This window comes from Stigmatopora argus, chromosome 15, assembly GCF_051989625.1.
Source record: "Stigmatopora argus isolate UIUO_Sarg chromosome 15, RoL_Sarg_1.0, whole genome shotgun sequence".
Classification (NCBI taxonomy): domain Eukaryota; kingdom Metazoa; phylum Chordata; class Actinopteri; order Syngnathiformes; family Syngnathidae; genus Stigmatopora; species Stigmatopora argus.
This window is the reverse complement of record NC_135401.1, coordinates 3,736,178-3,752,996: the sequence shown is the minus strand read 5'-3', so window position 1 is coordinate 3,752,996 and position 16,819 is coordinate 3,736,178. Positions and strand designations below refer to the sequence as shown.

Here is a 16,819-nt window from a genome sequence, read left to right as displayed (position 1 = left end):
TAAAAAAAAAAAGATCAATAGTGTTATTTTGGCTATATGGTGATTTGGGGACTAAAATAAATAATAGCGTTTACATGTAAATGCAGCAAATAACAGAATGGAAGGGAAAAAATATATGCATGTCGCACTGGAGTATAAATTGCATTTTTGAGCGGCATATTTTTTAATTGATCAGATGCAAAAAAAATTATGTTAAACTAATAGTCAGATACGGAACAAGAGATAAAATAGGCACCACGTTAACCGTTGTTTTGCAAAAAAACACAATTAGTGCTGCTGGCAGGCAGGGTGAACAAAAAAAATAAAAGGCATAAGTCGCACTTGAGTATATAAGTTGCAGGCTCATCCTGTGAAAAAGTGCATTATAGTCCGGAAAATACGGTATATAAAAGATGAGCGTCGCATTATGTCAATTAAAAGGAGAAACACAATTCATTTTTAAACCATGCACAACTTATGGCATTCAAAGTTAACACAGTTGTGTCACATCTGTAAAAGCTGGCATTTTTGCAACCTCTTTTTTCAGATTTGTGGTTGAAATCTTTTCTGTGCAGTTATCAAAATCAGAACCATGTATAAAGCTATTCAATGCTGGAAATAGTGTTTGAATTTCAACTGGAAGTAAAACTTTCCACCTGTTCAGAGCAAGGTTGAAATTTACATGGCTAACAAAACAAACTAACTCCACCCACCTTCAATGCTCAGACTTGGATCAAAACCTGATTGCGCCATCACTACTTTTAATGACAGGTTGTTATCTGATTGCATAATAAAGTCGAGCAATTTGCACGTTGTTGCACATGAAAAAGTACACATTGATGCTGTTGTTCAACATCCTAAAGTTTGGCTATGAATAGTTGTAACAATAATATGTACACCTCTTCTGATCTGAATGTTCATGCTGTTAAGACCCATAAAGACAATCTCTGATTCCCATTTTCAGAAAGACTGACAGCAACGGGACCCGTGTCAACTAATCCCCCCTTCCATGCATGTCCTGGCTTGGCTTTTTCCAGACTTAAATATCCCCCTCTACAATCCTTTTTTCCCTACCAACCATGACTGAAACCATGAAAACTGCCAGACTGGCTTCAAGCAGACCATAATCAGCAACGTGTCACCTGGTACTGAAATAAAAAAGAGGGTGTTTTGGCTGTTAGGACAATCAACAAAAAACAATTTCCTTATAAGTCAATTTGGCAAATACAACAAATGGGAGTGTGAATACTTCTACCCATACCTCACATACCATTTGACATTTCACTGCAAATATCTTTGTGGTGACTGGGACCAGGTATAAAAAAGAATAATCAGGGTTAGTGAGTTTGAGGAACCAATAAAAAGACCTTTAAAATGGCTTCCAAATACATGGAATGCATTGAAATAGTTTTAAAGGGTAAATAATGCCTAGGCTGAAACTTGGTAATTTTTGAGTAAAGATCCAGGTTGCAAATGACAGAGTGCCTGTGTGTTGCCCTCAAATTGAGATACTCAGCACGTTTGTTTATAGATTCCAGCTCATTTGCTGCTATTCATAAAATGTATTTAATAAGAAAACATAACTTTTACTAATGTGTAACAGCTGACTATAAGAGGCGTCACTGGTTGACATGTAAAACTGGGTGACATTGTTGAGTGCTGTTGTCACAGTTTCTACGAAACTGGCAGCAAATGGAAAGGACGATTTCTCAAATAAATGTTATAATAAGACAACATTTAGACAAAATACAGTTTACTTATTGAAATATAGCAATCAAAAGGAAATAAAGCTTACCTTTCATCCAGTCTACAACTTGCATTGCTGTCCACTTTGTTATCGGCTCCATGCTTTCTTGAATGCACGTACTTGATGAAATACTTTGGCGATGCTGCTAGTAGTCACATTCTCATAATAAGTTTTTTTCTATTGTTTTAGTCTACGAGTCTGTTCATTCACAAAAACACTCTCATCATGCCCGAAGTAGAGTTGAAATCCCCCACAACTACTCTTCGACCCGTGCGTGTGCGTGTATGTGTGTGGGAAATGTGCCGCACGATGCTGCCTTCACGTACATCTCGTAAAAATGTCAACAAACAATGACCAAAACACATTTTTACATCGCTTCATCCTCAAAACTACTTTTACAGAAAGTAGTTTTACTCTTGCCATGCGTTCTTTAATTATAAGACAAATCAGTTAATTTAATATATTACAAATAGTTACGAAAATAAAGTTTACACAGTGTCACAAAAGCATCGCAGTGACGAGTGTGAATTTTCATTCACCGGCTTTATTTGAAACAAGGGGCGTGTTCAACCTGTTCTGTAACATTTAATATTATTTTTTCTTGTGCATTCATTTTTTAACGCTTGTTTTGTGCAATTATAATGAATCCACCGAGCAGGGAGGGGTATTCTACAAAGCTATCGTAAATGTTTATCGGCATACGACGTATTGAATGCAGATAATAGTCATGATCACATCATAAGCAGTTATTATATTTGCGTTTACTTCTATGTCATTGTTCAAAATGCCATTCACGGTAGACTTCCGTCATAAAAGTTGAAGATTTGGAAATCATAATGATGGGATAGATAAAGGATTATGCTACCCTCTGTTGGTAACCCATCATTCTGCAAGGAAAAACATAAATCATTTTCTATTGTATTAAAATCTGACTTCAATAAATTTAGGCAGGCAAATAGCGTACACCAGCATATGCTCTTATTTATTTTGCATTATATCCACATACTCCTCATTTAAAGCTTCATTTACGCATGTAAACATTGGTGGAGATGAAGTATAGAAGACAACGTCACATAACATTTAGTCTCATCACATGACTAAAACTTAACTCTTGATTCTACTACATGTATGTGAGTACTTGTGAGGTCAGAAAATTCAAACAATTCTGAATTAAAGCCTTAAATGCAAGCTATATAGTGTATACATTGTGTATACACGCAATACATTTTCCTCAGCAAAAATCTTCAATATTGGGATTGAACAGAAGACGTGTAAAATTCACATTCATTACGCTTCCAAATAAGACAATTCACGTTCTCTGTAGCCAAATGTTAAAATTCAACCTTCCATCATAGGTTTATACATTTGCATTATCAACAAAATACACATGGCAACCCTACATGGCTGCTACTACATCTGCAGTATTGACAGGACGGACGTTAAGATACTCCAGGACAAAGATCTGTAAAATCTTGTTGAGGTTCGCAATGGTGGGTCGATCCAGGTTCTGCTCATTGTCATTGAATGTGTGCCACACAGCGGGGAAAGGAGAGGGAATGAGATGGAGAATCCGGACACCTGATAAAGAGGCACAAAAAAATGAAGATTTCCTATCAGACATTAAAATTTTGAGTACTAGTTTGCAGCGTTTACCTCTGCTCAGGAACGGTATGTGATCGTCATCAATGGGCCCAATAGGTCGATCTGGCCAGAAGTATTCAGCGCTGTCCGGATGGTTTTCCAATTGGTTCATAGAGTGAAGACGTTTTTCTGATGGTTGACAGTAAAAATATTGGTGAGAAATAGTTGTGGACATGATAAGGTACGTTTGATATTGATCAATGTGATGATAAAGGTTTCTCTGCCAATCTGCTTGAACTAGTTTGGTGGCGTACTAATGGAAAGTACCTATTGTTTAATGTTAGAAGAAAGCAAAACCACCTATGCTCTGCAGCCGGGTGAGCCAGTACGTTGTCGCTGGGAACTGGTTACCAAATCTTGGGCTCGGGCCCCCAATCAGGTCCAATAATACAAACATATCCTGGAAGAGAAGCAACACAAATGCAGAATGTCCCATTTTTAATGACTACTGTACACATGCAGGCGCAGGTCAAGTGAGTATAAAATGATAACACACTCCTGCTCAAATGCAAACTTATTGTGATAATCCTGTACTAGCTGTTCAAAAGAAATATAAAAACAAATAGGTCTGTACGTACTATGCCGTCCAGTTGATTGGTGTCCGCAACTTCTGACGGATGAGGGGTGTTTTGCATCTTTTGTGCCAGGTGACGGGAGCCGTACAGAGAGTCATTAGGGCTCCAGTGGAAGAAAGCTTCCTCTCCATCAAAGAAAATCAATTGCAACGTCAGGTTGGTGAAGGAGGCCTAAACAAGGGGGAAATTGGCAGAACGGGAAATGCATCATTTTGATTTCTAAACAGTTTGTTGATCTCTAGTGGAGATATTTTTGTTACCAGAGAATTTTTATTGTTGTGCAAGTACAGTGAAACCGAAGAACCATAGATTGAAAAGAGGAACGGAAGAAAGAAGCTCGAGTGCATATGTATTCTGGAAGTAAATTCGGTTACAATGGAATTCCAGTTCCCCATAGACCTTTTTGATGGACATTTAAACCCTGTAAACACATACTTTGGCTCAGCAGTGAATGTCCCAGGACTCGTCACTGTCCATTCTGAAAGATGTGGGGATGGAAAGGGCAACGGAGAGGGTGGCGAGAATGTTAAGTGTGTTGTTTTTTAACAGTGCTGGCAAATATATTCATAGCCTTAAAATTTGATTTGTGCTCGGAGAGAAACCTTGGGTCTTTACTCAAAATTTTCCCATTTTATCTTGCCCCATTAAGTAATAGACAAGACAGTACCTTTTGATTTTTCAGCTCCCCATCTAGGGCTCGTGCTAGTTCCAGCATCATGGCGCAGGGGACAGCAGAATCAGTGGCACCTAGAAACTCCATACCGTGCCATTGCGGCGCGTAGTATTTGGAGTCGTAGTGACAGGCCAGGACCAGGCGGCGCTTGGCTGATGGGTTGAGGGTGACAATGAGGTTGGTGAAAGGAATTGGCCCGTAAGGCGTCTGGGAAATAAACCGGTCCTCCGTCACGTCCCAGCCAGCTCCCAGAGATTTGAGGGTGGTTTTAATATGCTGAAATGAAGAGATATTAAACTTTGTGTTAGTGTTAGTGCTGAAAATGATGTGATCGGGACAGATTTTCTGGAAATATTGTTGTTTAGATTGAGGAAGATGTTAACATCAACTCACTTGCTGCACAGCTTGGTTGCCTGCAGAGCCCGGATACCTGGCAACAAGCAATGGCCTCAGGTCCCTCTGCCACATCTGTGTCAAGTCTGTGCGAGACAAGGCTGTCCGGACTTCATCGGGCGTTAGCGTAACTGCCTGGTGATGAAACTGAACCAGAGCAGAGTGGCTTTGTTTGCATTAGTTTGGTATTATCGGCCTGCCAGACAGTAACCTTCTTTGATTGATTCATATAACATTGTGAAATTATAAAAAGGTATTTAAAGATGCTGAACAAAAAATCGAAAGTTACTGTAAAACTCGTCAATCAAAACTATGCTCGCAGCCTGGAGCGCTAATTGACTCATTTATAAAGATAATAGCAAATTTTGTTTTGCTCTGAAATGCAATTATGGTTGAAGAAAACATATTGATCCGCTTATGCCAGTGGCTCTTATGGACTTGGTTTCAAAGTTCAAATTGGAGAGAAGTGTGGTTACCTTGGAAACAGGCTTTTAAAACTGAGCAAACCATAATGTTAGCATGGACAGGCACAGCAGAAAGCATGTTCTTTTCTATATGAAAAAGCTGTTTTTAGTTGGAAAATTCCTGCTCTTATTGAATAATTACTGTGTAGCATAGCGCCCAATGTAGAGTGTTATTATGTGGTTGTAAACATAACATGGCCTTGCAGACAGCCATGGTTCACTCAACCCAGAGAGGGTTAAATTGGGGTCCACTTGAGATCTATAAATACTGAGCCCTGCAATTGGAAGATCAATGTCTAGGGACGGTGCTGCCATGGCAACTATGTACATGCGGGATAAAATCATAGGATGAGCAGAAATGGTGATCTATGACTAGGTAGGCCTGATCTTTTGAAGCAATGATGAAATGTGTTGAATGATCCATTAACAAAATAACTTAATTCATTCATATCGACAATACACAGTAAGTCCTTATATGAGAACGTGAATCAGTTATTTGTAATCATAACAATAATGGTAATGATATTACTACTATTAGTAAAACGACAACTTTTAGTGAGATTTTATGAGTGTAGTAGTATAGTGTTACACCAAAAATACATACAACCATTTTCAGAATTAAATAACTAAATAGTCTCAAACATTTCAATATGTCGGGACAATGATAAAAACATGGCATAAACCACAAAAATTGAATTTTATTTATTTAATAAGGGGACAACACATATTAATGAACATATTTATTACATTACAGACAGTGGTGTTATGTTTAACCTTAAAATAAATTTTCAGTTTTTGATTAGCACGATGTTGATATTAAAGTGTTGTTATACTCCGTCTGGCTGCAAAAACACTGCGAGCTTTCATAGGCACTTCTTGTAAAATCGCAGAAGGATATTTAAATGACTTACCTTTTCTTGTGTCCAGGGTATTCCATTGGAGCATTGGATGAATGTTGCTAAGATTGCAATGGTAGCAAAAAATCGTATTATAGAAGAACCCTGGTCCCACTCGGCCATCTTCTCTCCCTGAATAGTGAATACAATTCAGATCATGTGAAAGGCAGCAGGGAGCTCGCTCTCGCAATAATCATCCGCTATGCGCGTGGACGTGTATGCGCGTCCGAGGGAGGTCGGTACACGTGGAATTTATCGACAGCGATCTTTTTTTCCTACACTCTCAACTATTAAATATCACGTCTTCGCCTCTTCAACTTTGTCTAATTCATGAAGCCACCATAGTATTTTTTTTATATTTCCATTCATTTGTGAGAATGTGATTGGAATTTGTGGTATTTACAAGGTATTTATACAGTGTTTATATAAACAAAGAGAAAAGTCAAAATAAACAGTGGAAAGTTTGTAAATAAATAAACCGATCATAACAAGGCATTGGGTCACGTGGTTTCGTAGCCACGTGATCAATGCGGAAGTGCTGCTCGGGCTCGCGTGTAACACGCAGGTTTTGGAAAACCGTAACATAACAAAACAAGAGTTTTATCCGTGATGGATGAGGAATTAGGCTATTTGAAGGCTCAGCTAAGAAAGCAGGAGGAAGAGATTGCTAGTCTGAAGAATAAATTGGCCTTGTTCGAAAAGGTACAGTGTGTTTTTGTGACTGTCAATCTGAAATGCACTATATTATGTATTGATTTTTTTCTTGTGTTGATTGTATATGAACAACAAATATTTGCCATAAATACTCATTTACTTTATGGACTATCGCTGATTGTTCTTTTGTCAGTGTATTGGTGCATGTCAGTCTATATAATAGTACTACTACTATAATGATTCATATTTAAAAAGCAAGTTTAGAAACTACCAAAGTGGCTTCAAATAATTAGAAGCAGATGGATGGTATATAAATGTTAATACTCGTGATCATATCACTGCTGGAGCTCATGATATTGTGCAACAAGGGGGCTTTTATTTATTCAGTGTTACCATTGTTAACTGTTTAAATGCTAGCTGTTTAATATCAAAACCTTTGCAAATTTAACAGTATCACTATTTTTTACATATAAGGAAAGAGTTTTTTTTTACTGGAATACTTGAGAAAAGAAGAAAAAGAAAAAAATCAAAACAATGTAAAATTAATTGTGACGATAGAAGGTTAAGAAAAGAAGAATCAAAACTTAACATATCAAATAAAATAACGAATTATGGGTTTCAAAATATTTATTTATATAAATTAGCGCTGTGTGTCATCTTTGACAGCAGCCAGTTTCATTTGATCGGATAAATTGGGATTTCTAAGCTATTATGTTCTTTCCTGATTATTTTCTAGAAAAAGCCAACTTTAGCCCCAGAGTTGCTTTTCAGAGGGACACCCCTCCCACCGCTAATAGCCAAATCATCTCTCTCCAATGAAGACATCATGAGATACAGCAGGCAGCTACTCCTACCTGAGTTTGGTGTGCAAGGTAAAATACTGTTTATACTCGTTGGGATGATAATGTCAAAACAAGATGCAAACAAGATTCTATTCTTAATTTGTCCACAGGACAGCTCAACCTATCCAAAACATCTGTACTGATTGTTGGCTGTGGAGGACTGGGTTGTCCTCTCGCTCAGTATTTAGCAGCTGCAGGTATAGGTAAGTAGTAGATTTTGCCCTAACTAAATTAACACTTGTTCCGATTAGACAAAACATAAAATAAATAGCATTTTAATTATGCCTTTATCATTTGCTGCGAGCAAATAACAAACAGACCACAGATCGTACATTGGACACCCCCACAATACATAATATATAACGTCAAAACAATGAACTCTAAGTCCAAACATGATGAATAATGGAGGTGTAACACAAACCAAGGTTTTTGACTTTCTTAATGGTCTCTTGTGTTTTTCTTTTAACACCATGTCGAGCCCGGTGTTTGTTTTGGAAAAGAAACCGCAAAAACGCCAAAGAATGTTAATCCCCTGACGCAGAGTTAAACTCTCATGAGTTATGCTGAAATCTGGAACAATATGCTGATGTACGACAGCTTGTTCAACGTCATGCATGATTCCTCAAACCACCGTGTTTTAGTCAATTCATCGGTGTCGATTACAAATTCCACTGCAATTAAATTTAACCTCAATTTGGAATTGATTTGTTTCATTCGTGTTCCTCCTCCACAGGACGTCTGGGTCTGTTGGACTACGATGAGGTGGAGCTCAGTAATCTGCATAGACAAGTGCTACACAGCGAGGAGAACCAAAATAAGGCTAAAGCTCTGTCGGCAGCCATTGCTGTTCAAAGGTGATGTGTGTGTCCTGTACGCTCACCTTAATGCCAAGCACAGATGCATGCCAGCTATTTTAGGTTTTAATTTTTCACATAATGAACAGTGAATTTAAACTACGAAAAACCTAGACTGGGTACTTACTGTATGGCAAACTATGTAGTTGAACTGCTGTTTGTGACACTGAAGGTCTCTTAGTGCAAACACTTTCAGGTCTCACCAAAGGTTATATCTGGGTGTATATTTGCTAGTTTGCGGTACTCTGTAAACACAGCAAAATGCAACTCAGATAATATTCCACTGTCCACCTATTTCACATCACTTTTTACATTCATTGAAATGTTTCTGTGCTTTGTGAGAGTTAATTTCTACTTTTGAATGGAACCTCACAGGTTGAACTCAACAGTGGAATGCATTCCTTACCATTTACAGCTTTCACCTGAAAACGCCTTGGAACTCATTCAACAGTATCCTGTTCACGCCAATTTTGGGTGTCTTGAAGTCTTTCTTACATGCCTTGACATCACTTCATGTATGACATTGTGGCTGATTGTTCAGACAATGTCCCGACCCGTTATCTTGTCAATGACGCCTGTGTGCTAAGCGGCAAGCCTCTAGTATCAGCGAGCGCACTCAGATTGGAGGGACAAGTAAGATATTTTCTTCTAGTAAATCACCATCCTTCATAGCTTGAACGTCTTGTTTTCTTGTCTCCAGTTGACCGTGTATAACTATGATGGAGGCCCTTGCTACAGATGCCTCTATCCAGTACCCCCACCCCCAGAGATGGTAACAAACTGTTCTGATGGAGGGGTATTAGGAGTTGGTGAGTTCCCAGAATACTTTACCTCTTTTTCCGACATTATTAATGCTGCTTATTGGTAAAAATGTCCACTTATCTTTTAGTGCCAGGCATAATGGGCTGCTTTCAAGCTTTGGAGGTTCTCAAGATAGCTTCTGGACATGGATGTATCTAAAATCGGGCATGCTATATTGTTGTTAGAGTTTGATTTGTAGAAAAAAAAAAGTGTTTATGAAAACGTTTTTACCTTAACCACATGTCAGCTTCCTGTGGCCAGCAGCTGGTGATGTTTGATGCACCAAGTGCCAGGTTCAGGTCTATTAGGTTGCGGCCCAAGCAGTCGGAATGCGTGGTGTGTGGGGAGAAGCCTAGCATAACCCAGCTAGTCGACTATGAAGCCTTCTGTGGTTCCAACGCAACAGATAAGGTTGATCTAAATCTCACTATGAATCGAAAGTTACTAATGCATTTTAATCTGAATCCAATAAATGCTGTTGTTGTTCATTTGACATATATTATTTTTGGGGCGTGTGTGCTTTCAGTGTCGCAAACTCAACCTGCTGCCCAGAGATCAGAGGATCACAGTGCAGGTGAAGAACTTTTTGATCATCCCTCCCTGTTTTATGTGCTGTTTATTCCACCATTACTTATAATGTTCTCCCAGAATCTTCTAATGTCAGATATGCATATGATTTCCTTTTAAAAAAAACTAGCCAAGGAACTCCTTACAAATGACGTGGTTGTTTTTGCATTCATGAATGTTTCATTGTAATTCCAGGATTACAAATCCGTTGTGGACAAGGCAGAGCCTCATCTCCTTTTAGATGTGCGCCCTCTTGTGGAAGTGGATATATGCCATTTACCCAACTCGCTGAGTATCCTTCAGCAGATTGAGGCCTAAAAATCAGTCTCATTTGACGTAATGTACCTCATTTTCTTTGTGATTATTCTCCTGACATTGTTGCCAGACATACCGCTCTCATGTTTAGAAGGGAGGAAGAAGGAAGATATGCAGTTACTCGAGAAGAGCATTGGCCAATTGAAACAGCAGATGGTTGGTGTCTGCTGGCCCCCAGGTAACATAACAAAATGTTTACAGTAATTATGGGGGTTCTTGTGTATTTGTTTTTATTTTTTTTAAATTTATTTATGCACTTTAAATTTGGTTTGTGCAATGATCATAAGGGCCTATTCTATCTGATTTAGATGTTGCTGCAACTACATTGTATACTCTGTAGTTGGCTGCATGCAATATGTTCATAAACAGTATGTTTTGAGCCTGATGTGTAGTCTGCAATCTTGTACCCATAACATGGGAAAAACAACTTTATTGCAAAGCCAGAACCATTTTTATGAATATGATCTATGTACAAACATGCCATCCCCTATAGATCTGTGGGAATGTAATTCTTTTGCCAAAAGTATCTCTGTGGTTTCTTCCAGTTTATGTCATTTGTAAGATGGGCAACGACTCCCAAAAGGGTGTGCAACTTTTAAGGAAGATGAGCGGATCAGAAGTGGGAAACATGACAGTGAAAGACATCTGCGGAGGCCTAATGGCATGGGCGCAGAGGATAGACCCCACATTCCCACAGTATTGACTTGTTTCTGAAAAATAAATGCTCATTACGTTTTTATGCTTTGTATTGTTTGTGATTCATTAACTCAATCACTGACATTGATGGCTGAATAAAGAGGTCAGGATGTAACCAGCGGTGAAAGTTATGTATTGACTTTTATGTAAAGGGGGGGAAAAATCAAAGTGACAGTTAGATAACATGCATTCTTGAACAATAATGACCCTCTTGTTTACAAGTTGACGGGCTGGGAAACGTTTTATCTAATAATTTTGTTTGTCCACGTGTTGCCCTAATAGCACCCCCCCCCCCCTCCTCCTCCCGTTATATTACATGGAAAATCCATATTTGTTCGAGAAATGGGAATTATACTTCGATTAAGTAACAGTGATGCCTGTTCTCATCCCCTTTAGTGACTTTTTATCCTAAAATGTGTCAGAAAACGCTTCCGGTTTAGATGAACCAACATTTTCTTCCTTCAAAATGGATAAAGTTGAAATAACAGAAAATGCAGGCGCATGCGCAGTGAAGTCGGTTTCTCAGGGCGCCATTGTGCCAAAAGAGTTGTAGTTTAAATGGGTTGCTGCCTAAACGTTAGTTTAACTGTAGGGGCGGTTTAAAAAGACTACAACTCCCATGAGCCCCCACTCTCGCCTGTAGTGGAACAGGGGGAGTAGACGCAGCTGGACGGATAATAAGATGCGCATGAATTTACTACAGTATCGGAAACAGCGATAAGAGAGAAAAAACTTAATGGATGGTTCGATCGATCGTAAACTGCCTTTACGCAAGGTGTTCTTTTTGCGTTCGATTTATTGAAGTAGCGTTTTCTTCGACGACTTTTAATCAAGTACGAGTTTAACTCGAGACCCCGCTTTCCGCAGTTGATGGAGATTCAAAGTTTGTTCGGTCCACTTGCATTGGAGAGAAATGCGTCCTTCGTTGACTGTGAAGGTAAAGTATCGCATTTAAAACAATTAAGTTGACGCTAGTCTTCGGATCGTCTCATTAAATGTCCCACTGAATGTGAATCGTCCGCTTGACGCTGTTGTTGACGCTTGTGTAACTCGTGTTTTGCGCGGTCTGCCTGTGTTCTGTCACCAGTATATGAATCAAAGGTGGGAAGATGTAATCGTGTTGGAGTTTTCATCCCAGATGTTAGAGTTGATTTCGTTTTCCTGTTGGAAATAAGTACTATTGTGCTTTTAGTTTCATCCATGCTAAACTGATCAAAGCTCACCAGAAGGTTAGCAGTTGGACTCGCTACATCGACCCTCCTATGGAGAACTACAAGAGCTGTCTGTATTCTGTATGTGGCCGGATCCTCAACTTTCGTCTCTCCCACAATTCAGGCCATTCTCACACTCAAGCAATAAGATCAATTTCTCAACCTGTTCCCGTGCAGTCCGCCTTACGACGCTCAAAAAAGTGCTCACGTTTTTATTCTGCGCACCCAATGCAAGGTTGTCACTTTTAATATGGAAAGCCAAATGATATGCATCTGGTCACGTATCAAGCACTTTTCCTCGCAAAGTGATTGGATAAAGTTGGCAAGACGCTACTGTATAATGAACGAATGAATAAGGAACGTTTTGCTTACAAATCTAGCATTCAGATGAGGATATGTTGAAAATGATTTGCAAATCAGTGTACAGTAATCCCTCGATTATCGCGTCTTCACTTATCGCAAATTCACTACTTTGCGATTTCCCCTGATATTAATTATATATATATATATATATATATATATATATATATATATATATATATATATATATATATATATATATATATATATATATATATATATATATATATATATATATATATATATATATATATATATATATATATATATATATATATATATATATATATATATATATATATATATATATATATATATATATATATATATATATATATATATATATATATATATATAATTCATAAAAATGTGAAAATCCACGCTGAAACTCGTAAGCATAAGGCACTTGCTACTAGGAATCATCACTGAGAAGAAAAAGTTATAATAGGATTGACCCTACATGGCAATTTTTTTTCGATTATCGTGGTCATGTCTGGTCTCATTAACTGCAAGATTTGAGCGATTACTGTATTCTGTCCTTATGCACCGTATTTTCTGCACCGTAAAGACTTCAATTTCCTCACATTCCGACAGTGCACCTCACAATCCGATTAACTTTATATATGGATCATTAATTTTCTGTACCGCTTATCCTCACAAGGGTCAATATTGGTTAAATACCACTACTTCTGCTACATCTACTGCGTCTTATAATGTGATGGGCCTTGTATAAGGAAATCATTTTAAAATAGGCTGTCTATTGAAGGTGTGCCTCATACTCCAATGCACATTATAGTGCATAAAAATCCAGTACACAGTGTTAAAATGCGATTTGCGTGTGTGTTTTTTGTTTATAACAAATGTGTAAATCTGCATTTTTGCTTACAGGCTTCCTGTGGTCAGAGTGGATTAGTGACTTCAGTAAAGACAAGGAGCACCACCTTAAGATATGACATTTGCTGCAGCCATATCAAAGAGACTTAGGCCTTTTTGTTTTGCCATTTAATGAACAAGTGTGCAGCTCAACTGTCACCAGTGCTTTTCTCCCCGATTAATCAATCCAAAGAGACACGGTACAAAAGCACACAATGGCGACTCACTAGAACCCATGAATACCAAAGACATCCCCTACAATAAATACTATCACTGAACCCTCAAGCATTCAGTGTTGGGTGTCACCATTGGAAAAAGGCCAATGTCTGCCTCCTCTCCGCCGTCCTTACCTCGAGCCTTCCTCCACTCTCTCCATCCGACCTTGCCGCCCGCATTGTCCCCATCCTTGGCTGGACCAATCTACACGCGGCTGTCCAACGGACACAGTAGTGCCCCCAGCCCGACCAACTCCCGTAGCTCTTTTCATGGGGTGTCCTTCCTACTGCAGATTGGTTTGACCAGAGAGACGGTGAACCTGGAGGGCAATGACCAGTCGCTATCTGCAGTCAAAGACCTCGTGTGCTCCATTGTGGACCAGAAGGTAAGCGTCTCAAATTTTTGGGTCATTTTTGACTATGTTTGTCTTATTCATTTTCTGACATTGCATTCATAACCATCACAATTAAAGCAACAAATTCTAAAGGCAGCAGTGCACCAAAATGCTGCCTCAGCATGTGTATTGTCAAGTGACCATATTCATCTACATACTGAGGTGGTCCAAAACAAACATCTGGGCCTCCTGCCCTGAAACTGACACAGCACAAGTGCCCTTACAATAGCAATGGTGGACAGTCTGGGTCCCAAAAGTTGCACAAACGCGCTTAATCACTACAGCAGTGTTACTGCTGTCAAATATAGTTGCAGCTTTCTTGAAAGTGCAAATTTAGATTTCATTGCTGTAGGGAATAATACAACCTATTTGTTAATTCCTATTCCCATTAAATTATTAATGTCATTTCTATGAAATTGCAGTGCATCCGCAGTTTTTTGTAACCACTTCTGTATAATCCAATGGCTGCACCATTTTTAACTATAATTAATCATTGGCGATAGATGGATGGTGATTAAAGAATGCACTTTAATCAGCTGTTACGACCTCGGATGTTTGGGAAGGTCACTGTTATATTATTCTAATTGATGAAAATGTTCAAAGTGTGCAGCACAATAATAGGACTAAGCATGTTGTCACGAAAAAAGTATTTTCTACGTTAATTAACAACTACTGACCTCTAAAATAACATTTAAGATAAACAATATTACAACAAATCTGTCCAGTGGAACAATAAACAATATTCAAAATATATGGTAGGAAAACAACGTATTAAGTAATGTACATTATATTTCTTGATAGACAATACAATCCCTTACAATTAAAGCTTTTACATGTAAAATGCGTCTCTACTTAGGGAAAATCCAAGTTATGAAACCACTTCTGGAATGAATACATTTCATAAGCAGAGGTAGCACTCTATGTATGGGTGTGTGTGTATACTATATGTATATATGCACACCAGATTTTGGTTTCCTAGTATACTACTATCACATAGTATGTTCTGCTTACCATACAATAAATCCTTATGCATTATAATTTTGCGGACATCATTGCGACGGAACACGTCCAGAACATTCAACCACATTGTTGTGCATTTCTTCTATTAAACCTTCCTAAATACAGTGTGCGCAGCACCAGCTGCAGCATGAAACCAGCCATATGGCTTTGATATCCATGGAAATTATGACTGCAGGCCTTTTGTACTCACTCCATTCTTGCCACACTACTTGCAAGAAATGGACACCGATTGAGAATCTTTTCTTACTCATGCCGTATAGCAAAACACTTCATACCTGAGGATCGCTGACTGTAGTTAAGGTCATTACAAGAGCTCGCCATTCAGCAGAATCTCAGTCTGGCGGCAGGAAAATGACTGTTAGGCATTTAACTTGCAATGTGGTAATCTTACCCATTGCACCCACCCCTGTTCTTCTGTGCTAGTTTCCTCTGTTTAGGAAAAATTGTACTGCCTCGCCATGTGATTCATCTTTGTCATGCAAAAAGAAAAAATGTCACTCATCATCCTAACTTAAATGTGTTCATTCACTGGCAATGAAATGCTGTGTCAGCAGGTTTTGTATTCAGAGTTGTATCCAAATACAGTGAGTCACCTCCCTCAGTTTGGTGGTTCATTGTTCATGCTCCTGCTACAACACAGATTTTTTTTGCTGTCTTTTGAAAAGTTTTTCATAGGCTATTGAGTTGTAAAATTTAATATCAGATAAACTGTGTGCCACCAGAAACTCAATTTGGCTTGTAATTAATTTAGTGTGGCATATTTATGAGGAAATGTGGTTTTCTAGTAAAATTGGTAAATTCTGGTTAAAATCTATTAAATTCACATGCAGGTCCAGCTCAATATTGATGGCATTTTTAAAACTTTTTCTCTTAATCAGAAAATACACTCATTAGTAGGTAACTGCTTTATGGTACTTGTGGACTAATACAGGAATTTTCTTGCTTTGTTGGTTTTGAAAGGGAAATAGTTTAGCTTTTTTTCCAGGAAGGAAACTTTAGGCCAAAGTAATGGAAGAACAAATTAAACCTTTCCCTTCAATTTTCGTTCTGGTTCATTTTAATTTAGATCTGCCTCACCCACAGATTTTCCCAACAGTTTTTTTTTTTCAGTCCCGCAGCTCCTAATTTTTGGGTTTGGACGGAATAGCTGTCTCTGTAATTAACAAGACAAAGGTTTTCTTTCAGCTAGAGGCAGGGTCTATTCATAAATAAACAGTGAAAGTGTTGATTATTATTATTACAATTTGTTATAATCAGAAATGTTTAATTTTCAGGATTATTTTGATAGTTTTGCACTAAACTGTTTGCTACATTACACTCACAGAATTTTTTTTGTACCTGGGATAGTGAAATAATATTTGAACCAAATGAGAAAGATGAAGAAACACACCGACAATAAATCAACACCTCTAATAACCCCCCTTTTGACACAAGGATTAATGTTTGTACAAGGTGCCAGACATTTCCTGCAAAGCCCATTCAGCTCCCACGTGAGCAAAAACAGGTCAGTCTTGAGTCAATATGTGCACTATTGGTATTGATTTTGAATACATATTGTTATGTTGTCAGCCCCTTTTCCAACTGACTGTCAGGGTTCTTTACACAAATATTCAAAAGCCGTGGAGTTACTTGACTTGATATGACAATT

The 16,819-nt window shown here is 38.3% G+C and overlaps 4 protein-coding genes across 5 annotated transcripts in view; 2 read left to right on the top strand and 2 right to left on the bottom strand.

The window, feature by feature from the left end:
• Positions 1 to 2,028, bottom strand: part of cnksr3 (cnksr family member 3) — a 29,430-nt gene extending 27,402 nt beyond the window's left edge. The window contains exon 1 of the mRNA XM_077620789.1: positions 1,775 to 2,028. Within this exon, the coding sequence (XP_077476915.1) occupies positions 1,775 to 1,826 (52 nt within the window). The 5' untranslated portion in view covers positions 1,827 to 2,028. The remainder of the gene's footprint in view (positions 1 to 1,774) is intronic.
• Positions 2,029 to 2,682: 654 nt separating this feature from the next.
• Positions 2,683 to 6,693, bottom strand: qpct (glutaminyl-peptide cyclotransferase). The gene is made up of 7 exons (XM_077620791.1): positions 6,384 to 6,693; positions 5,009 to 5,155; positions 4,610 to 4,891; positions 3,946 to 4,113; positions 3,668 to 3,767; positions 3,380 to 3,496; positions 2,683 to 3,304 (listed from the first exon to the last, which is right to left on the bottom strand). Exons 1-7 carry the CDS (start codon positions 6,489 to 6,491, stop codon positions 3,123 to 3,125), a joined length of 1,104 nt encoding a protein of 367 aa, XP_077476917.1. The 5' UTR covers positions 6,492 to 6,693; the 3' UTR covers positions 2,683 to 3,122.
• A 158-nt stretch (positions 6,694 to 6,851) lies between these two features.
• On the top strand, positions 6,852 to 11,140 carry mocs3 (molybdenum cofactor synthesis 3). The gene is made up of 13 exons (XM_077620788.1): positions 6,852 to 7,070; positions 7,759 to 7,894; positions 7,975 to 8,067; positions 8,598 to 8,718; positions 9,094 to 9,172; positions 9,238 to 9,351; positions 9,419 to 9,527; positions 9,608 to 9,670; positions 9,767 to 9,930; positions 10,046 to 10,093; positions 10,282 to 10,378; positions 10,472 to 10,579; positions 10,947 to 11,140. Exons 1-13 carry the CDS (start codon positions 6,978 to 6,980, stop codon positions 11,102 to 11,104), a joined length of 1,383 nt encoding a protein of 460 aa, XP_077476914.1. The 5' UTR covers positions 6,852 to 6,977; the 3' UTR covers positions 11,105 to 11,140.
• Positions 11,141 to 11,727: 587 nt separating this feature from the next.
• Positions 11,728 to 16,819, top strand: part of prkd3 (protein kinase D3) — a 28,577-nt gene continuing 23,485 nt past the window's right edge. For both annotated transcript variants that reach the window (XM_077621287.1, XM_077621286.1), the window contains exons 1-2: positions 11,728 to 12,034; positions 13,557 to 14,142. In XM_077621287.1, the coding sequence (XP_077477413.1) occupies positions 13,864 to 14,142 (279 nt within the window). In that variant the 5' untranslated portion in view covers positions 11,728 to 12,034; positions 13,557 to 13,863. The remainder of the gene's footprint in view (positions 12,035 to 13,556; positions 14,143 to 16,819) is intronic.